Below are 23,038 nucleotides of genomic sequence, written 5' to 3'. Positions count from 1 at the left end.
ACAGGATTGAAGTAGTCGGTAAATAAAATAGTAAATAAAATCTAGAAAAGTACAAAGGAAGATTAAACCTTTGAATTGATGTAGACCTGTTCAGGCCCTCAGGTAGGGGCTTATATTGAATGAATAGTTCTCCATTCAAGAAATTCTCTCTACAGAGAACTAGGATTTTAACCCAGTGTCCTTGACCATACAGTTTTCTATATGTATGTTAACTAGTGGGAAAGCATTTCATCATGCAAGAGCACACTTGTACGGAGTTTACCACCTTCCCTCTTAAGCACTTACAATCCTATAGTTTTCTTACCTTGTAACTTACAACTCACTCCCAAAAGTCCACGGGAGAAATCAGTTTTTCAAACTGGAAATGAAATAATAAAGACTACACTTTGCAGCCTCCAATATTAAGAAAATAAATGATGTGAAAATAGTGCCTCACGCCCCAACTAGTGAGCAGGTTTTCTGTTTTCTTTATTTGCCAACCTCTGAAAATTGTGCAGTTACCCGATTTATGGCAAAGGTACATTTCACGCAGCGAAGTGAGGAAAAAAGATGCCAAGTCTCTATGGGGTTTTGCTATCAAGTTGCCAATACATCATCTTGTATAGCTTACATCTGTGACACCATGGACAAAGAGTCATCCCTCTGTACCTGTTTGACACCATCATCTTGAACCTTTATTTGAAACCCCTCGTGTACGATACCACAAGCCTTCACACAGCTAATCCAAAAACAATGGTGCTGGATCTTCCCTCCTAGCCCACTGGGTATGCCTAGGCGCTTAACACAATAGAAGTGCAAAATTCACACACAAAAGTCATTTATCTCTGTAGACTTGGATGATTCTCTTCCACAGCAACATAGAACTGGTATCGTCACAGCTACTTTTGGAGGTGCCATTCAGTTCTTTCAAGCTAAAGCAGGAAAATCCTCAGGGTCATCAGGGTTTGGAGCAGTGGTGTGCATCTAAGAGGAAGAAGAGCACAACTCAAAACCTTATTAATGTCTATATATCACCTCTTTGTTTAGATTATAACTTTGTTTCTAATTGTTACTCAGATGCACATAAATTTGGCTTTGTCAATCATTTACTGGAGCTCCCTATTTTAACAATGGATGGACAGTTTCAGTGTACATTAGGCATATAGTGTACATTTGGCACACATCATTAAGAATCCATGGTCAGAAAATTAAGAAGATAAGAAGCATGGCACTTCTGATGTTCTTAAGAAGAGCCCTGATGCTGGATCAGACCAAGGGTCTATCTAGTCCACTCTGTTCACACAGTGGCCGACCTGCCACTGCATGGTGCAACAGCACCCTCCCACCCATGTTCCCCAGCAACTGATGCACACAGGTTTAGTGCCTCGAATACTGGAGATAGCGCACAAGCATCAGGGCTAGTAGCCATTGATAGCCTTTGCCTCCAGGAATTTATCCAACCCCCTTTTAAAGCCATCCAAATTGGCGGCCATCACTACATCTTATGGTAGTGAGTTCCATAATTTAACTATGCGCTGTGTGAAGAAGTACTTCCTTTTATTTGTCCTGGATCTCCCACTAATCAGCTTCATGGGATGGACCCCAGGTTCTAGTATTTTGAGAGAGGGAGGAAAATGTCTCCCTATCCACTTTCTCCATACCATGCATAATTTTGTGCACAAATTCACAAACGTATTTCGGTTTGAGTGCTGGATTTGAATTGAGGAGGCCACATCCCAGATTTAGCCCATGAAGTTCATTCGGCATCCTTGAGTCAGTCATTGACCTTGTTCAGATGACACAACAGTCCACCATGGTTTAATTAACCCTTTGGCTGCCACAGCACATGCCATCTGTCATGAATATGCAAGCTTCCACTGGGGGTTGTCTGGACTTGGGTCATCCAAGTCCAGTTGATGGGAGTCATTTGAGGGTTAAATAACCTATTCACAACACTTGTTTAACCCCCATCATCTGGGTTTGGACAACATGGCAAGCCATGGCTGGGGCTTGTGTATGCATAATGCCAACTGCACGTACCACATCTCATGGATAAATTAACCCACAATGGGCTGATGTCATGTGAACTGGCTCAGTATTCTCATGAGTTCAGATTAAAGTAAACTAAGATAATGACTGAATTTGAAGGAAGAGTAATTCCTTCAATAGAATAATTATGTTGACTTATTCTAAATTCAGGTTTCCTACCTTACTGCTCTTTTCTCTACCAACAATGCATGTTAGGGCACTCTCCTATTAATTCCCACACATATATGTGAGCCTTTTGATGGAGACAAATGTTGGAATGCCTAGTGGAAATCTAAATGTTAAGTGGTTTTTTGCTGCTTATGCATTCCCACCAGCAGTACACAATCCTTTGTATTCCTAGCACTTTGGAGTCTACAATTGGCTCTTAATCCCTTAGAATGGGATGGGGACCATTTTTCAGCCAAAGAGTCAGATTTCATTTTGGAGAAGCTCTTGGCAGAGGCATGAAAAGTCCCGAGACCCAAATTACCATTGTTACCAATTTATAGTAGGAAACATGGCTATTTAGAAGTAAGCAGGACAGAATCCTCTGCAGCACTTTCAAATTGCATCTCAATTACCAAGCCTCTGCAGGTCTTCTCAGAAGTAAGCACAAGCATCGTGCCTGCTCACAAGCAAAGCAGGATGACCAATGCAGGATACATCTCAGAAGGAAGCAGGACTGAATCACTCAACCATTTCCTCCCCTGGCCCTGCCCCCCTCCCTCCACCCTGCAAGGAAAAGCCCTTCTCTCCAAGCAGAGGAGGGCCAGGATCTCTTCTCGATCATCCCAGAGTGCAGGACACAGAATAATGGGCTCAAGTTACAGGAAGCCAGATTCCGGCTGGACATCAGGAAAAACTTCCTGACGGTTAGAGCAGTATGACAATGGAACCAATTACCTAGAGAGATCATGGGCTGTCCCACACTAGAGGCATTCAAGAGGCAGCTGGATTCCTTTAAAGTAGATTCCTGCACTGAGCAGGGGGGTGGACTTGATGGCCTTATAGGCCCTTCCAACTCTACTATTCTTTGATTCTATGATGGGAAAGAAGAGCTTTTCACTCTGTGTGGCAGAGGGCACAGCTAACCCACGCAGGTCTCATCAGGACCATCCCTAGCTTAGAATTCCTGACTTAAAGTATTCCTGACATCCCAAAATTCTCAGTGGCTAAAGAGAACTTGAACAGTCAATGTATTTTATCTCCTGTTAGGATCTCTTTTTTTTCTGCTGGACCAGTGAGCTGTGTGGGGTGCTGTTTCTAGGATACTCCATTCCACCTAGTTTCCACTCTTTCCCCAACAGTGACTCAACTTTCCATGGACACTAAACGTACTCAATTCTCATTAACTTATTTTGTGGAAATCCCTACTTAAACAGTGGTGTTTTTTTGATAGAACGTTCTTATGATCCTACATATCTTTAGATGTCCCCCATACACCACCACCCCTTTTGCATGGATCATGCTGCTGCATAAGGACAGGCATTTAGGAGAACTGAGATCACTATTAATATTTAGGATTACCATGACTTCTGGCCTGGGTCCTGAGTCCTCTACTCTCCGGACACGCCCACGCCCACCTCGTGCCCCTCTGGCTCCACGCCCAGGACGAGGCAGATTCCCAAAATTAATGTCAAGCTGAGAAGTGATGTCATTTGCTGCTTTTCGGAAAAAGTGAGAATCATCCTCAAAATCCTCCTTCAGCACCTAAAACAGAATGCATCTACATTAAGCATGCCATCTGGAAAACAAATCATGTCAAAAAGAGCACCGAAGGCTTCCTAGAAGCTGTGGAAAGGAGACATGAAGTGAGGCAAGTTAGATTTCTATCCACCTTTTGGCCCAGCGGTCTATAAGGCAGCTTATACAAATTTGACTTAAATACAAGAACAAAATGCAATAAAGTACAATAAATGAACAGGAAAGCAACAGCCATACACAGTGAAAAGTCTGAATGAGGACCATCTTAGCCAATGATGTAAAAGCAAGGAAGCGAAACAGACCTCTTCTGGAGGAAGTTCCACCACCTTGGTGCCACTGCTGAAGAAACTATGAAAAAAAGAAGCTACTAGCTCTGGTGCTAAGAAATGTCAAAAGAAATTTCTTTATTTTTATCCAAAATATAAAAATTTAAAAATGTTCAACGTTTCGGATCCGGAGATCCTTCGTCAGGAGCTGTATGACAAAACAAATTACTTTTTGAAGTAATTATGAAATTTAAAACCTTCTAGATATTTTTTTTTAACAAAACTGCAGTAGTGTTCATTCTGTCTCCATCAGCAGTCAAACTTTGGCCCTCCAGATGGTTTGGGCTAGCCAACAGCCAATAGTGAGGGGAGTTGTAGGCCAAAACGTCTGAAGGACCACAGGTTGCCCAACCCCTGCCCTGTGGTAACCTCTTAGGCCGTTTGACAATGAAAAATTGTTCGCTGAAGTGTGCTAATAATGTTACACCAATTAAGAACATAAGAAGTGCCCTGATGCTGGATCAGGCCAAGGGTCCATCTAGTCCAGCACTCTGTTCACACAGTGGCCAGCCAGCCATCGGCCAGGGACCAACATGGAGCAACAGCATGGACATGGTGCAACAGCACCCTCCCACCCATGTTCCCCAGCAATATCTTATAACCTACATTACACCTGCAAGCACAACAAGCTCAATGGACTGTCTCCTCTAGAGTAGACAGATGACATGGAGCACCTAATGGCTTTGAGTTTTTACTTACCCAATATTTTGCCCTTTACAAAAGCAGCAGCCAACATGCTCTACCAAAGCTGTTTGTCCAGATGCCATGTTGAATGGCAGGTCTTAATTGTACAACCCAGAAATGCATATTTACATAAACTTTTGAACTATTTTATCATCAATACTCATTGGTATTGATTTGCTCCAAGCTCTTCAGAATTGCAATAGCACCTCCAGCCTAAGACAAAGACCCAGTTCATACAACACACCCGGTTCGTTGTGAATTATTTCACCCACAATGAGCTGAAGCCCATGCCAGTCACATGTGGCCACCATGATAAATATGCCATTCCCAATGGGGTTGTGCCGTGTCATCCAAGCCTGATCACTGTGGGATATTTCTGCCTGAAACCCTGGAGAGCTGCTGCCAGTCAGTGTCGACAATACTGGATTAGATGGACCAATTGTCTAGTATAAATCAGCTTCCGATGTTCTTATATTAATTTTATTACATAAACGAGTCACTTTATATTGACAGCAAGACGCAACATAACTACAATTGATTTTAAAATGAAATGCTATAAAAATTAAAATAGCATCACCTTGTGCAACCACCAACAGTCCAATAGCCAGAGAAGACATTTGATATAAATATGCCTTTGCCTGACAACAAAAACTACCCAGACAGGATGCCAGCAGTTCTTCCTGGGCAGGGTGTCCTAAAAATAATGGTGCCTCTCCAGAGAAAACCATGCACCTTGTCCTACTTGATCTCAACTCAGTGGTAAGACACATCACCATGTGTAACCACCTATAACAAAGAGCAGGGACTGACATGAGAGAAGCTCCCATTAAGCTGCCCATCATTAGCAGAAATTTAGGCACTCAAAATTGTAACAGTTACCAAAACTCAAGGATACTTGGCAAGCTAAAATTTCAGAAACCCCAAAGCTTCAGTTTTGCTTCAAAACTCTGAATCAAGGCTATGCAAAGTACTGCAGTAAAAACTGATGCGACCAATCAAGAGAAAGACCTCCGTGTCAGCCTATGAACCTACCAATATATATTAGAAAAAATCTAGAGGGTTCTTCACACATTCCCTTGAGCACGCTCCCAATACATCCAGCTCAAGGTATGTCGAGAACCCTGCACACGGCACAACTGCATGTATGGGTTCTATCAAACAATCAGGGTCCCCGTGATCATTGGATAAAGCCTACAGGTACTTGCTGAGGGCTCTATGCAAACCTTCACTGAATGCAATGAGGTTGGAGTGGATCCTACTGCTACAACCTTCCCCTTTTTCTCCCCACCCCCTTTTCACTGGAAATGTTATTTTCATATAAAATGGAGGAGTTGAGTATAGGGTTACAATCAGGTGAGATTGTAAAGTACAGACTAAAAAATGCATCAAGTTGACCCACTGATAATCAACAATCACAGCAAACCAGAAACTTCAACAAAAATGATTCAAGTTTGGCTAGTGTGTCTGAGCTGTCCAATAAGAATGGAGAAAGAACTTTATTCTGCTGGAAGTCGAAAAAACAAAGCAAAACACATTTTCAGCTGTTGCTGTGATGAGCTAGATTTTCTAAGTTTCAATATTTAAAAAAACCCAGAAATTTTAACAAGGTTTAAAGGAAGCACCCTCTAATTCTAAGTTAATGCTTACATCATCTCTATATTTTGACTTGTGAATCACCACTGCTTTGGAAGGAACAGCAGTTTCAGGCTTCCGGATGTTGAATTCAGGCTTTGGTCGATTTTGTTCCTGAAGATTTTTCCACTCATCCAGTGTCATCTCTTGAACTACTTCTTCTACTGGTTCTCCTTCAGCAATTCTAAAGTCAAAATCATTAGCCAGTGAAATACCAGGAAGGGAAAGGCCAGGTACAACTTCAATGAAGGCAGAGATTTAGCTTTGTACAAAGTGCTGAAAGTGACGCTTCCCTTTCTGAATGGTGGCAAGGAGAGCAGGCACAAGTGGGATGTGCAACAAAATGCTGCCCTATGGAGTGCTCCTGTTCAGAATTCCAGCCAGCCATGCCCTCTTCCAAGATACTCTGTTCTGCCTCCTACCCCGAGCATGACTACCGAACATAGTCACTCAACATACTCAGTCCTCATCAGGCTGTTTTGCAGAGTTGTCCCTTTAGTGTCTTTCCCCCCTAAATGTTTTTCGAATTCTGCAAACCTTGGGGTTCCCCTGAGCATGGTGGTGGTTCCCTCTTGCTCCCCTTTTGATTACGTAGCTGTCATAACGCAGCACCTGAGTTCAGTACTAGCAAATACATTACTAAAAGGAAAAAAGGGCTGGACTGGACATCAAATGCTCTTCAATTATTGTGACATTGATAGTAAAATCATGGTTAAGGAATGGGCCATGAACTGTCTTTATGGTCTACATTTTCTTGGGTTACATCCAAGTTTAAGTTTTTGCTATCTGATCACTGCATATTTACTTAGGATAAAGTATTATCTGGATACCTGCTCTCAGGATGAAGTGAACTTGATCTTATCAGGCCTGGTCATAAGACCAGATTAGTACTTCATCTGGCATTTTCAGCATGCTCAAACTTGTAGTACTCAAAGCATGACTTCTGTTACGAAGTTCAATAGCAACCTTATGCAACCTGGTACCCTCCATCTGTTTGGGGCTATAACTCCCAGCATTCCTGACCATTAACCATGACGGCTGGGACTGATGGGAGTTGTAGTCCACAACATGGGGAAGGACCCAGATTGAGGAAGGCCGCTCTATAGAATTCCACCACTAGTCTCATCCTGCAGCATGAGTCAGGTACATATAAAACTTACCTTTTTTCTGTACTGCAACAGCAGCAGTTGTTCAGCTGAAGTGTCACCACATTTTTAACACAGATTTGCTGTTTAGTTTTGCCATAACAAGTCCAAGATGTATGATGAAAACCAATCTCAGTAAGTTTAGTGCGTTAGCTGTGTGTAACTCACCCAAGTAACATCTGAGACTCATACCTCTGCCTTGTAAATAGGTCCAAGATACATTTTTACTAGCTTGCCTGTCTCATATATACCTATGACTGACATTTGTCACATGAAAGAATAACAGAGCCAACTCTTACTCCTTGCAGATAACTAGGCTAACATATTGTAAAAATAATTTTCTAGAAAGATATTCGAGAACTTGATCAAGTGCAGGGATGGGAATAGAACATGGATACTTTATGGCTGGGGCAATAAATTTCACTGGTGTACACTAAATAATTATCCTACTGAAAGAGCAGTCTTGTCAAATATAAGATTAAAGGCAACCTTAAAGTAAATGAAAAAAAGTATTCTGGGGCTCTTCTTGTCTATAGTCTGTACAGCATTTAAGTTGGGAGTTTCTCTCACAAACGTGTATAAAGCATGTTCCATTCAAAGCCTGGCTGTAGAGGACTGATTCAGGTTCCTTGTCTATCCCTATTTTCATTCAGGAGCCAGCAGTAACTAGCCTGCCCTGTATAAACAGGCAAAAACACAGCAGGGATCTGCACTATGAAAGACGAGTAAGCAAAAAGTTTGTCTCAATTTTAAGCCCTTTAAGTTATGAAAGGCAACCCAGAAGTCAGGCCAATGTATTCTGCCTACCAGAAACAGTGCCTTAATGTTTTATGAGACATCCATATCAGAAAATCCTAGCTAATTGCCAGGTCTTCCCTTCAGCCAACACACTCATGTAATTCAAGTTGCTCACACAGCCCCAGAGCTTTTGTTCAGCCCCTGCCTTCTGGATTGTGGATACTTAGGGCCTTTTAAAAAGGTTTAAATCAAAACCTAATGGCACAGCTTCTCATGTTTCGAGAACTTGCTATGACCTGATTTGCATGTAACAACAACAATTCCTGGGTTGTTTAACCCAGGATTGTTGGGGATAAGCGGAATGCTTAAGCCATTCCTGCTTTTAATTAACAATCCAGGAACACCTCATTTCTGATTATTTCATGTGAGAACCCTGAAACTCTGGGTTGCTTAAGGGTCAAGCAGATCAGAGGTTAACACAACAACTGCCCACATTGCCCACCTCTGAGTTAAAGCATCTCCTTCAAATTAAGCTGCAAATCCAAGACCATCCTTGGTAGCATTGTAATCGTGATGTACCAGAATCAATTCCATTTTGCTGACTTTAGACTGTGACCAAGTCCATGCCATAATCTGGTCTACTTGGCATGATGCTGAAATAAAACTTCCCAACAAGAGGCCAGACTTTCTAATAATGACTTAAAGAGCATCAAGAGCAAGATATACAAAACCTATCCATACTTAGCTGGAGATTCTCCCTCAGGTGCTCCTGGGTTCTCTTCTGTTTCTGCAGTCTCTTCCATAGGGGCAGTTTGTTCCAACTCACTGTAAAACATTAATGCCCTGGATAAATCCGTTGAAAACCAATGACTGCACTGTTCAGCATACCTCATATGGGCTGTTCAGAATAAGCACCATACCTCGATGCAGGCTTCCCTAACCTGGTACCTTCCAAATGTGTTGGACTACAACTATTACCCCCAGCAGGCACTGGGGAAGGCTGCCTTAGTGTCTGGGGAAGAACTCAAAAATATTAGTCTCTGCAACTAGCATAGTACTAACGTACTGAACGACAGAAAGAGTACAATACCTTCACTGAGGCCCTAAACATTTAATTAAATAAAAACTCCACTCTGCCCCCCCCCTCCGCTTGGCCCTTTTCTGTGCCACAAAGCTGGCATTTAGACACCAGCAGTAGCCAACATGTAGATACAAGTCTTTTGTGGCAATTTCGTCAATGCTTGTGATTTAGTTCCTGTCTAGCAGAGCTAGAAGTCAAATTTTTGTTCGTATAGTATCCATTTCCATTTCCCCCAGAATGAGCATATGCTAATCCTTACCTTTTTTGCGTGTTACAGTGTTTTGCAATCCAGTAACTTTAAATGCAAATGGAAGTATTGAAATGAATAACTGCACGGAGAGTTTTAGTTCTGGCGTGGTATAGAAATGTAATAAACAACAACAATAATAAAATAACTCAATATTATAAGAAAACTAAACCCTCCAGTGATTAGTCCTGGAAACATATACTCCCACGAGGCATGAACTCTACCAGTAAGCAGCTGTTTTATCACAAGGATTTGGATTCTTCATTAAAGCAGGATTGATATGTCTTTCTGCAGAGATCCTATGTTGGTGTTCAAGTTCAGAGGAAAGGACAAAGTAGCTTAAAGTGGAATAAAGCATATAAATGCTGTTTTTCCTCTCAATTCTTAAAGCCTTGACCCAAAAGGACACAGACATGTTAACAAACCTTCTTGGAAGAACTTTTAGGGGAAAAGTCAATTCTGCATGGTTTACTAAAACAAACCCAGTCTCTATGTGTTACCAACTAGGTTCAGATGATTGCAGGGGCAAAAGAAGCCATTGTGGCTTCTTCCCCCACTTGTGCCACAGACGCATCCGCGCTTTGCATAATTATCCGCCACATCGTCTGAATGTGGCATGTGGCCAGGGTAGCTTCTTACCCACAGCACAACCACTACTACAAGCCATGGGTTGTGGCGTGGGTGAGTCACTCCTGCAGCACACCACACTGGGTTTGAATGGCACAGCAACCCACACTGCATCGCAGCAGCTTCTTTTGCTTCCACAGTCATCTAAACACAGCCACTGTTTTGTATTTTGAGCCACCTCACACTAGGAAAAGGTGGACTACAAAGCCTCATAGTAGGGGTAGGGACCATTTTATACATTGAGGGTCACATTCCTTCTTGGCCACATACCTGTGTGGGGTGGGAGCCACCCCTTCTCCCTGCTATCCCCTTTTGGTCCAGTTTGCACAACTACAGCTGAGGAAATAAACACTGTGGCTTCTTTCTCCTGCTGCACGTGCCAGTCGCGTGCTGTGGGGTCGGGGGATTAGCACAATTATGCTCAGCAGCGCGGTTTGTTGTGTCATGCGAATCCAACCAAGTTGGCTTGTTGCCATGAGTAACAAGCTACTCAGAACTCAAGGGCTCTGGGAGGCTTGTTACCCACAGCAAAAAGCCATCCTGGTCAGATCCCTTCAACATGTGACCAGCACATGCATGCCAAAATAGCATTTGCTTTTTTTGCAGTGACATCACACTGTTGGCTCATATTCAGCTTGTTATCTACAAGTGGGAATTCAGTTATTCTGCAATAATAATTGTGGATATGGAATAAGGTGAGGGACATATAACAATAAACAACATTCTCAGATACATAGTAGTATAACATTGGGAAGACTGCTGTGATCCAATCTAAACATCTCAAGCAAAAGATTAAAACCAGAGTTTAGGTTTTGGACATACTAAACAGCAGCTAATTGAGAACAGAAGCAAAAGCTTCAGATCTCCTTACAGCCACACCCAAGGCTTGTTCACATAACCAGGCCACACTTTACTTTTCATGTTACAGGGCTAAGCTCAGGTCTTCAAAGCTTTCTTTGATGCTGCATTCAGACTTCATGCAGAGCTGGTCTAACTTGTAGCCATGTCTACGTGTCACTGATACTGACTTGGTTCTTAAGATACGTTAACCTAAAAATGTACAGAAGGAAAGTTTTTCCCATCCACTCCTCTCAGCCGCAGCCAGCTATGTCCCCAAATAGACTCTTTGGAGGCTCTGAAGCCATTCTAAACAATCTGGGATGGGGGTTGTGGACCCTGAGATCAGTTAACAGAAAGGAAATCCACACAAGGAAAAAATCCCATCCCCTACTCCCTCTGGAAGCCCCTGTGCAACATCCCACATTGTACAGGTGGGCACCCAAAACTCTGGAGAAGCTTTTTAGGGGGAGTAGGTGGGACGAAGGGATGAGAAACATGCCTTCCTTGAACTTTGTTCTTAACTTAACCTATCTTAGGATCCAAGCCATTGTCAACATGCAGCATGGCATCACCTACACCTTACATTGCTTTCCATGGGATTAAAGTAAATGTTGTTACAACGCAGAATTTGGAAGCTGTTAGACAAAAGTCAAATAGCAAACTCAGAAATGAAGAGCTTAGTTCATAACCAACAAATTATGACACATGCAATTATACTCTCAATGAGGTTAACAGTTGAAGACAGCCACTAGCATTGCCATACCTCAGATCATCCTTAACTGCTCCCCAGTTGCGAGGTCCACTTCCGCCCCTTTTGTCCTCTGCTCGGACTCCTCTAGAGACAGAAATTGGATTTTTTTAGTTCCTTCCTTCGTGGAAGTGAAAAATATGTGTACAAAAAGCAGCTACATAAAGGCACGTTGTACAGGCGAGGCAAACCAGAGGTGGGCACAAAGCTGATCCGGATCTACTAGTAGATCTCTGGATCACTCGCAGTAGATTGGCAAGGATTCCTGACTCCCAATTGTTTAATGATAGCAGCAACAAAATGACTCCCTGTCTCACCCAAAATTTATACTGTTGAAATTAAGGAAGACTGGAGCAACCATGAGTGGATTTCCATCAAAGAAACTGAGCTGTGTTTAGATTGGGTACTCAAAACACATTCCTAGCCTCGGAATTCTTTGAAGACTATGCCATTTGCACCAACTGGTGATTCAGCAGGGTTCTAGCAAAAAACAAAGTGGATTCTACAAAGCCTCAAGTCGGCTGATTCTGTGTTCAACTCCCTATCACCACTGCCCATGATCCCCCTCAGAACAAGTATCGCTACAATGCTATTTCTTAAGACACTGGAAGAGCACACGCAACACACTTACGTTTTGTCACTCCCACTCTGTCGGTCAAATTCCCGTTTGCCTCTCTGATCAAAGCCATTGAAAGTCCTATTCATTCCACCACCTCTTCCTCTGCCTCGCATTCCACCTCTACCTCCCCCACGACCTCTCATTGGCCTTTCCCGATCGAATCGGTCCATTGGTCTGAAAGAGAATATAACTTAGTTTATTCTAACATATCTTAAAAGGTCAATGACATGCAGATGGACTAGAAATACAAACACGGTTGTATTAGAATGTAAGCCTATGCGGCAGGGTCTTGCTATTTTATTGTTTTACTCTGTACAGCACCATGTACATTGATGGCGCTATATAAATAAATAAATAATAATAATAATACAACACTGGCTTTCTACCAGAACAGAAACCACCAGCGGAGTGGATTTCTCCTCCCTCTCATGCACCCCTTCAAATCTGCCAGAAGATTGGGGGACCCTCTGGAGCAATTTGTGGGTGCAGGAGGAGGAAAGCAAGCGAAGTATCATTGCACAAATAGAGGCCTGCTCAAGCGATGTTGGATTTAACCCATTATACATAAGAGACAATGTAACAACTCTTAACATTTTTTATTCTTTCCCTTGAGAATTTTTAAAAAACACCTAAATCAAAGCTATGATTGCATTGTTTTATTCAATGAATAATAATCAGACTTAACTCTGTAGCCATTATCTAGAATACTGGCAGCAATTCTAAAACTTCCTTCCAAAGACTACAATCTAAGTCTCTAAAGGGCAGCCCAAAAGCTCAATTAGGTGGCTGAACATTCCTCCTCCAGGACTAGACAGCCTGTAATTCCTACTTGAAAAAGTAATAAAATATATGACTATCCCAAAACAGTCCAAACCTAGAAGTTGTTGCACCAGCCTTAGGACTATTATGACCAAACACCGTAAGACATGATGTTAGACCAAGGGTGGCCAAACCATGGCCAATGATATCAGTTGTTTTTTTTAAAAAAAAAATCACTGAAAAAAATTCCAGTGAAAGTTACATTAATTTGCATAGCATCATTTGCATTAAAAACTGTTGTGATGATGTAGAGATATCTAATGTAGCATGTTTATTTTACTTGCATTTAGTAAAGAACAAACTTTTTTTAAAAAAAGTACACCATGTTAATTTTTGGCCCAATACAGAGCATTTAGCTGAGTGCATTTACAGAGTTTATGCACTTTTGAATCCTGCCTAATAATTGGGTAGTGGGAGCGCAGGGATAGTAAAGGCACGCCTTATGCGCACACACACACCCCAACTTTAATCCTACATGTGAGCAGGTGAACGTAGGGCTAGTCAAGTGGGGATCTCTAGAGAAGTACAAAAAGAAAACAAGGCTTTGTTGGTCATAACCATAGTTTTGTTGACCACCTCTAGAAACCATCTATGGCAGGCCCAACTGCATGGCACCTTGTAAAATGAACTCAAAATCCCTTCAAGGGCCACCTTATACCTCTTCAAGCAGCACATACCTTTCTAGAGGAAACTCTGCTTGTCTTTCCATTTCATGAGGACGGTATTCCCTGAAAGGTCTCCATTCAGCTTTATCTTGCTTTACCTCAGTACCTCTGTTTTCATTCCATCCCTGCTGTTCTCCCCGTTTTGGAGCTCGCTTCTGGCCTGTGGATCAGCAAATTACTTAGGTCAGTGGCATTAAAACAAATTTAATTTTTATCCAATTGAAGATCATCATAAGTGTTGTATTCAGTGTTAGTCCTACTTAAAGTAGACCCATTGAAATGAAGAAGGCTTTAACATTGGATTCAAACCATACAATGTTATTTGCCATTATTTAAGAACTTTTTGTTCCAGTCAGCTTCGGGGGGGGGGGGGGGACTTTTCAGTAACTCCCATCAGCTCTGGCCAGCACAGCCAATGGTGAGGGCTGATGGCAGTTGTAGGCTAAAACATCTAGAGGGCCACAAGCTGCCTGATGCTGGCTGCTCATTTGTGTTTTCTGCTGTCTGTTCTAATACCAGTCTAATATTTTGTTTTATGGTCAACTGCTTTAAACACTGTGCATTTGTACTCTTCACTAGTGTTTCCTGGTGTGTTTTTATTTGTTTTTATCTAGAAGCATTCTCAGTCTACTTCATAAGCCACTTTGATTACCTCCAGCAGAAAACTGGATTAAAAAATAATAAACTAAGCTAAAAGAACTAAACTTCAAGTATTCAGGGAATTTAATCCACACACAATTTAATATTTTTAAGGTTAATGTTCATTTCACAGCCCACTACTTAATTTACAACTTTTGATGTACCTTCAGTTGCAGTGTGCAACTGAACAACAAAAAGCAAATGTATTCTCAAGTTAGGTTCTGGCTAAATAAAGCACTGGGTGCCAAAAAACAGGAAAATGTTTCATTGGGCTTTACAAGTCCAGGACACATGACTCAGCAAGAAAGTCCAGCTGTACAAGGAGCGTTTGCCAAGTTTACATGCAAAGAACAGATGAAGCACACCAGGTATTCAAAATGGGGGACCATGACTAAAACATACAAAGAACAGACATCACAACTGCTGATGACCAACAGTGAAAACTCATAGAACATACATACTCCTTAGGATTCATGAAACCATTTTCATACTTTACCCAGGTGATGAGGGGAAAAAGAACCTTCATGGAGCTTTAAGTATTAATGTATGTTCCCCAAAACTTAGGCAACAGGATGAGGCAAGATTGCAGAGAAGATAGCAAATAAAACACACCTACTCCAACTTCAGCTGCAAAAGTGATTAGAAAGGAAATAAAACTATCATACGGGCACTTTTATTGGGCAATTTAAGAATGCCAAATGTAATCAGCACACTGAGATTCCTGTTGCAAATTACTGTGTTATCACTCAATGAGCTCTCAATATCAACTTAGTGATCTATCATCACCTAGCTCCCAGTGGTCACCCCTTCCTCTCTCAACCAGAAGGGCAGCTTAGGAAACATCTTACCCTGAGGGGAAGAAAGCTTGGATGCAAAAAAGAGAAACTATAGAAGAAAGGAAAAAAAGGAACCGGCCAGCAAAGAACATCTGCCATCTATTGTCAACGAAGGACAATAAATGTAGGGCAAACCTGAATAAAACTGGTTCCAAAATAAGTATATTTCCATCCATCATGCTTTCCCCTCTTCCCTCCCAATCCCTTTCCTTGTGTCTTGTGTCTTTTTACACTGTAAATCTCAGGGAGTATCTAATTATTGATTCTTGCAAGCTGCTCTGAGAGTCTTTTGCCTGAAGAGTGAGATAGAAATGCTCTGAATAAATAAATATCACAGCTTCTTACCCATTTTTATTTATTCGTGCATTCGATTTGCACCACCCCACCTTTCTACCAAAGAATGGCACTCAAGGTGGCTTTTTTTGCAATCATAAGAAAGCCCTAAAGATTGTCAGAGAACTTCCTTTGCCAGTGAACACGAGACTCCAGTACTTGGGGAAAAGAGAGACACAAGCCTATTGTGGAGACATTACATAATCTTGGTCAGTCTATATCCTATGTTGAAGGTCTCCAGAAAAGTTAAGCAAGGAAATCCTGCGAGTGTTGACATGATACCAATGACAATAATCCAAGCAGCAGAATGTTCATTCCAAGGATCTAATGAGCCTGCATTTCATTAAGCAACATCCACATGCTCTGGATTTAAGAGTTTTATAGTGCCACTTGGCAGAATTAACCCAGCAATGACATAGCATATCAAAACCTTGCAATAAATGTGATGTACTCAAACCAGCTGTTTTAAAATCCGGAAGAACTTTACCTGACTGCTCTATAGCATAGCAATAGTATAATTAGGATCCACAGACTGAAAGATGACGAAGAGGAAATAGCATGGCTACGTTCCTTATAAAAGCATTTCAAACTGATTTGAAGTCTTCAATATATACTATAAGAAATCTTGTGTTAGTGCAATTATATCCTTATGTAGAACAATTGGTTGTAGAACCCTTTGAGAAATGCAGAGATTTACTTATCTAACCATTTTATGACTTTCCAGTATTTTAGTAAGTTGAAGCTGATAGTAGGCTCATGACATGTGAATGTCTGCATATACAAATATAATTACATAAAGATAAATTTAAAAAGCTATCCTTTTTACAAGAAAAAAGTATGTTTTCAAAGACGGCACCCAAAACTGAATGGCGGCTTTCAGACAACATAATAGTCAACGGTGGGGTAATAATCAACACAACAGTTGTTTTATCTAGGGGGCACAACCCACATAACATGGTAATAAACCGTGGTGTAGATTAGGATCAGCACTGAGCTGACTATTAGTCCACACTGAGTTGACTCATTCATTTCCCACCCTCTCTCCCTCCTCAGTCCTCCTGCTAATCATCAGCTATTGCTGCTGAAAATCTATCCTGCTAGCTGTACTATAGCACCAGCCACCACTTTGACTGCTCTTGCCTTGTGACTCTGGCTGACGAAATAACCAACAGTGCCCTCCACACAACACAATATGGGCTCATAGGAACTTTTGATTCATTTATTTCTCATGTCACAACAGCAACTCTCTCACCACACATGAGCTGGAAAATAATGACTTGAGCAAAATGGGCAATAAATTCACTATAAATACAGCAATACCTTTTACTGACAACACCCACCAAAGGGGTGACAATTCCCATGGTATTCTTAGCAAATATCCATAGGGAGTTAACCTGAATATTTCCTCTTTCTTTACTAGAGCAATCTATGATAAAATTAGGGCACACCCAAAGCTATTCTTCCCCCACTTCACTATGTAGTTTCTGGAAATGGGCAGTTGTATATCAGAAGGAATTTTGCACGCCAGAAACTATAAAAACTATGATCTAGATGATTTGCTAGATGATTTCAATTTGGAGATCAAGGGCACTGAGATGTGCAGCACTGGATAATGTTGGAACTGCTTATGTGTTGTGATGTGCTTCTGTGCATTTTTGTAAATTCAAAACTGAATTAGCTTATCACTGCACCTTTGACTGTGGAGACAAATCATCTGCTACTAACATGCTGTTCTCTGTACAGCATAACTACCAAGCTGGAAAAACCCCAAAACAATCCCAAGCAATGGAAGCAGCTGGTAAACAGGCTGAATTCCAGATGTCTCAAAATATCTGAGCTGTAAAGAACAATGTAAGGAATATACATGATACCTAGTCCAAACCTCCAACTTGCAAAAGCTTCTACAAAATTAGTTAGCTGCAGTTAGACAGATGTGAGACTCTTAAAAACAATTTGAATCAACACAACAGACTACAGAGCAAAGAAAGGCAACAGCAACATGTATATTTAACAAAACGCTGGATTATGCACACAACTGCTCAAACATTCTGCATCCTTATAAGAACCATTTTACATAGACTAGCAGCTGATCAAGTAAGGCAGGATAAGGAATCAGCGAGGCACCATTAGAGTAAGTGTCCGGTGTGACTTTAGCATCTGACAGGTACTTTAGCAGGACTTCTACAACAGAGCTTCCCTTATATCTGTACTATCAACACATATTCAGAATCTGAGAATTGCTGCTTTTCACCCAGTAGTTTAATTTTCACTGTAGTAATGCAGGGATATCACAAGTCTGCTTCCTACAGAGCCAAGCACCCATATTCTTTGCAGCAGACAATGATGTCTGCTCTGATCGGATGGGGGGTGTTCAACCAGTTCTGGATGGGGTTGCACTCCCCCTGAAGGAGCAGGTTCGTAGCTTGGGGGTTCTCCTAGAACCATCTTTGTCACTTGAGGCACAGGTGGCCTCGGTGGCGCGGAGTGCCTTCTACCAACTTCGGTTGGTGGCCCAGCTACGCCCCTATCTGGACAGGGATAACCTAGCTTCAGTTGTCCATACTTTGGTAACTTCCAAATTGGATTACTGTAACGCCTTCTACATGGGGCAGCCTTTGAAAACGGTCCGGAAACTGCAGCTTGTGGAAAATGCGGCAGCCAGATTGATAGCTGGAACAGGAAGATTTGAGCATATAACACCGATTCTGGCCCGCTTGCATTGGCTGCCTATATGTTTCTGAGCCCAATTCAAGGTGCTGGTTTTAACCTATAAAGCCCTACATGGCTTGGGACCACAATACCTGATGGAACGCCTCTCCCGACATGAACCTACCCGTACACTGCGCTCAACATCTAAGGTCCTCCTCCGAGTGCCTACTCCGAGGGAAGCTCGGAGGATGGCAACAAGGGAGAGGGCCTTCTCAGTGGTTGCCCTCCGACTGTGGAATGATCTTCCCGATGATGCTCGCCAGGTGCCAACATTGTTATCTTTTCGGCGCCAGGTCAAGACTTTTCTCTTCTCCCAGGCATTTTAACAGCATTTAATAACGTTAAGTTTGTTTTAATGGACCCCAGAATTGTTGTTTTAAATGAATACTGTTGTTGTTTTTATACTGTTTTTATGTTTTTTAAATTTTTTGTATACTTTTAATGTCTACTATTTTTAATTGTTGTAAACCGCCCAGAGAGCTTCGGCTGGGGGGCGGTATATAAATGTAATAAAATAAATAAATGTCCTAGTAAAGGGAAAACAGAACTGCTCCTGACTTTTGGACAATGTTACAGTTTAGGTCTGAGGATAGATATACATCATTAAAGAGGAACCCGTACCCATGTTTTAACAATGTATATTATGTTTTAATTCAGTTTTATGTATTTTATATTTACTGTTGTTCCCCACCTTGATCAGAATGGAGAGGCAGGTAAGAAATACATTTATTATTATTATTTCTTCTCCTTTTCTCTCTCTTATAAAAACTGTATAAAAAGTATAAAAACTGAAGCACAAAGAGTGACAGTTCAGACATAAAATATTCTTCATGCAATATCCCCCAATTGTCCTGGAGTCACATTTACAAAGATAACGCAAAGTAACGTGCAATGACCCATCTATACACTACCATAGCCACCCAAAGCAATTCATGTTATTGCATGACAGAAAAACAGTGCTGCCACAATTATCTACTTCCTGCAATTCATGGTCTTCCCACACAACCACATGAACATATCTGCAAGGAGAGTGAGGATATATCATATGGAGATTTTGGACAGCTATTCTGGCCCTAAGCACATTTGTTAACTGAAGTGGCTGGATATAGACTGAGAGACACTAAACAGATAGCAAACAAAAATATACGTGCTGTACACAATCAGACACAACACATGGTTCTATAAGGATTCCAAGGCATGAACCAATTTGCGTCAGAGCCTACTTTATATTTCAGCGATAAATCATTCTTTCCTTGCCCTAATTTTTGTTTTAATTATGTTTATATGCAAGTTGTGTACACATATTAGGTGCTATATTTCCAAGGCTACTTATAACTGAGACCCAGTTTTTTTTTCCTGGGCTAAAATTGGAGCTACACTTTCCATACCAAAATTAATCAAAATTTTCTTAATCAGCTCTCATAACAGTAAGTGGGCAGAGATGCAGTTAATATTTGTTCCTGGCATCTCATCCAAACCTCTACATAATCATTCAGAAATGGGCCAATGCTAGGTCAGCAATGGCAACACTTCCAGGATTCCCACATGCCTGTCTGCATCAGGGCAGCTGATGCACTGTTCCCACAATGGCAGGTGGAGAGAAGACAACAATATTATGTTGCGTTTCTCTGCTTGGAAGAGCACCAAAGAGTGGATGCATTAAACCTATTTAGGTTTAATTTCGTAAGGCACGCACGCACGCACAAAGCAGCGGCTCTTGTGACACACGGGTTGAAAACCACTATCTTACTAAGTCATGATTTTTAATCTTGTTCTTGCATATACAGAGTTGTTCACAAGTAAATGGGCAACCCAGGGTGGCCTGTAAAGGAGAGGGCTGCAGAGCACAAGAGGGGAGAGGTGGTGAGGAGCAAACCCCACACTCTGCTTTTTAACGATTACTCTGTGAATAGAATAACATGCTTGTACATACATGGAGCCCCTTTCAAAACTTCACACCAACCCACTGCCCTCCAGATGTGTTGGACTACAACTCCCATCATGCCCAGCCAACATGTTAGTCACAACACATCTGGAAGGGGCCAGGCTGGGGAAGGCTAACTTTGGGGGATGTCAAGGCAAAGTTTTTTTGAAGTAGCTCGAGCCGTGGTGAATTTCGAGCCAGCCAACTCGAAGCGTCCTGAAGGTTTCCGGGGGGGGGGGGGAGGGGAGGAAAGGGCTCTCCGCTCGCGGAGCTATCCGGACACAATGACGGGTTGGGAAGCAAGCGAAGCACGCGCTACCTTTTGGCGCCGGCCAGCCCAGTTCATTGGGACTGAGGGCGGAGACAAGACGCAGCGACAACTTTCAGCCACACTTAACCTTCAACACAACCACCGCCTGCGGTAGCTGCTGCGAAACTCCCCGCCAGACGCCACAATAGCGCGCCTTTACGCAGGCGACGGCCCTGGCCCAGTCCCAGCCAGGAGACTCGCCCACGGCCCGCTCAGGGAGGAGCCAGGACCTCACCATGAGGCCAGTGGGCGGCTGCGCATCCCCGGCCCTGAAGTTGCGCTCCCTCGCTGCCGTATCAGGCGGGGCAGCCCTGCAGGGAGAAGCGCGAACTGCGGAGGGAGGCAGGGAGGGAAGGAAGGAGGAATGCACATGCGTCTGGGCCCAGAAAGCGTCCATCATGTCCGCAGGAAGCAGCCACCTCGTGCGCTGCGCGTTAGTTAATTCGAACTCCCTGCTGTCACTCTCGCTCCCCGTCTTCCTATGCGCAGTCGTGAATCCAGGTTCTCCTTATTGCCCATTCACCTAAAAGAAAGGTGAGGGGGAACCCGCTTTAAGGAACGCGCAACTGAAGAACGCCCGAGGTTATATGGCTATACCTGCTTATTGGGGAATAAGCCCCACTGAGGTACTTCAGAGTGCGCATGGAAAGGGTTCCGCGAGAAGTCCGCAGGTTTACTTGCAGGGAAGTCCGCAGAGATCAAGGGGACTTGCTTCCAAGTAAACTCGCCTCTACCTAGGGCTGCAGCGTCCGGCGCTTGCCTTCGCCCCGCTTGTGACCAGCCATTCCTACTCCCCACCAGCCACACTGGCTTTCCTCCGCGCCCTCCCGCTTCGTACCGGGCGCTGGGGGGCTCTCTGGCTGCAAGAGCGGGGAGCCCTTGCGTTCCTTTTGGGATTCTCTTTTGGCCGCCGAGGCAGCGGCAGCTCCGCCAGGGCCAGGCTTTCTGCCGGTTGGGACGGCCGCTTCTTCGCGCTTCTTGCTCTGCTGTTTGCGTCGCTCAGCCTCGCGGAGGATGTCGAAAGGGTCGGACTCGTCGTCGAGCAGCTGGTGGAAGCGGTTGGCGACGGCACAGCCGAAACTCTCCTGCATGGTTGTGGCGGCGGCCACAGGGCTGGCCAGCATGCCCTTCATCATCGCCAACCGGCGGCGGCACCGGCGGCCACCCCTTCCCGAATGCGACAGAAAGAAGCAAGCCGTGCTCAGAACGGCCCAAGTAACCACGCCATGGCGCTCGCCCGCCCCGTCCGACTGCACTGCCCAATGAACACGGCGCTACTCCTCCAAGACCTGAGCAAACAACCAATCCACGCTCCTCATAGCCATACCCAATAATGCGCCTCGGCGACACTCTGAGGCATTGACCAATCAGCATGCTCACTTCTGCCTCAGCTGACCAATGGAAACGCGGGATCCCCTCCGTTCTCACAATTTCCCACGCCGCTGGCCGATGACGTAGAGCGTCTGTGGCGTCACGTGCCCAGCTTTGGAGGCAAAAGCTATTAAAAAATCTGTGGATGGGAGCTGTCTTGGCTCCACCTAAGAAAAAGGCATCCGCTTAATTAGATGCTGTTAATTACTGCTCTTCAACAAATTAACTAGTATGGGCACGCTGAAGCTAATGGTGCAAATAAACTGCATAATCTAGAAGCAAAAGCACCACTACAGTCTATGTAGGTATTTTTAGGAAATGTAGGAGACTGCAGGGATTGGATGTTATATTATTGGTTTGACAATTAGTAGAATTAGAATTATGTTTATTTCACTGAATACTGGAGGCCATTTATGAATACCACCAGGGTACAAATTCCACTCATTAACAATCTATGTTAAAATAAAAGCAAAGTAACTTTGAAAGGTATTTAAAATACACGTAAAATAATATGGAATTATTATTGTTGTTTAATACATTTTCACCCCATTTTGCCTCTAAAAGGCTATGAACCATACATAGTTCTTCCTATCCTCTGCCCACCATTTACCTTCACAGCCCTGTCAGGTTGGTTAGGATGAGATACTGTGACTGGCCCAAAGTCACTCATTGAAGATCATAAGCTGCTGTATATCAAGTCATACCAATTGTCCATTTAGCTCAGTATTGTCTACACTGACTGGCAGGAGCTTTTCATGGTTTCAGACAGGAGTCTTTCCCAGCCCTAACTATATATACCAGTCAGGCACTATATTTGGAACTTTTGGATTGCAAAACGTGCATAATTGTTGAGCTACAGACCCTCCCCCATCATGTCTATGTAGGGATTTGAATCAAAGGCCTAATCTAATCTACACCAAACAAGATATTGCACTGTGAAAGTGGCATATAAAAAGCAGGAACCACACTACAGCTTTATAGTGGTATTGAAGTTCACTGACAACTGTTGGTGCCCACTGACACATGCCACATAC

General features: G+C 42.9%; 1 protein-coding gene across 1 annotated transcript; it reads right to left on the bottom strand.

Moving 5' to 3' along the window:
• Nucleotides 1-641: 641 nt before the first annotated feature.
• HABP4 (hyaluronan binding protein 4) lies at nucleotides 642-21,896 on the bottom strand. The gene is made up of 8 exons (XM_063129433.1): nucleotides 21,472-21,896; nucleotides 13,895-14,042; nucleotides 12,411-12,572; nucleotides 11,795-11,866; nucleotides 8,978-9,061; nucleotides 6,369-6,537; nucleotides 3,535-3,717; nucleotides 642-963 (listed from the first exon to the last, which is right to left on the bottom strand). Exons 1-8 carry the CDS (start codon nucleotides 21,767-21,769, stop codon nucleotides 907-909), a joined length of 1,173 nt encoding a protein of 390 aa, XP_062985503.1. The 5' UTR covers nucleotides 21,770-21,896; the 3' UTR covers nucleotides 642-906.
• Nucleotides 21,897-23,038: the final 1,142 nt, after the last annotated feature.

The sequence above is a fragment of the Elgaria multicarinata genome, chromosome 6 (genome assembly GCF_023053635.1).
Source record: "Elgaria multicarinata webbii isolate HBS135686 ecotype San Diego chromosome 6, rElgMul1.1.pri, whole genome shotgun sequence".
Classification (NCBI taxonomy): Eukaryota; Metazoa; Chordata; class Lepidosauria; order Squamata; family Anguidae; genus Elgaria; species Elgaria multicarinata.
The sequence above is the reverse complement of the archived record's forward strand: the minus strand, read 5'-3'. Positions and strand labels throughout refer to the sequence as shown.

Coding starts and splice junctions, on each gene's coding strand:
- HABP4 (XM_063129433.1), bottom strand. CDS start 21,769: ATGATGAAGGGCATGCTGGCCAGCCCTGTGGCCGCCGCCACAACCATG. Junction 12,573..13,894: donor GCAGAGTTTCCTCTAGAAAG/GTATGTGCTGCT, acceptor ATTCTCTTTCAG/ACCAATGGACCGATTCGATC. Junction 9,062..11,794: donor GCAGTTAAGGATGATCTGAG/GTATGGCAATGC, acceptor AATGTTTTACAG/TGAGTTGGAACAAACTGCCC.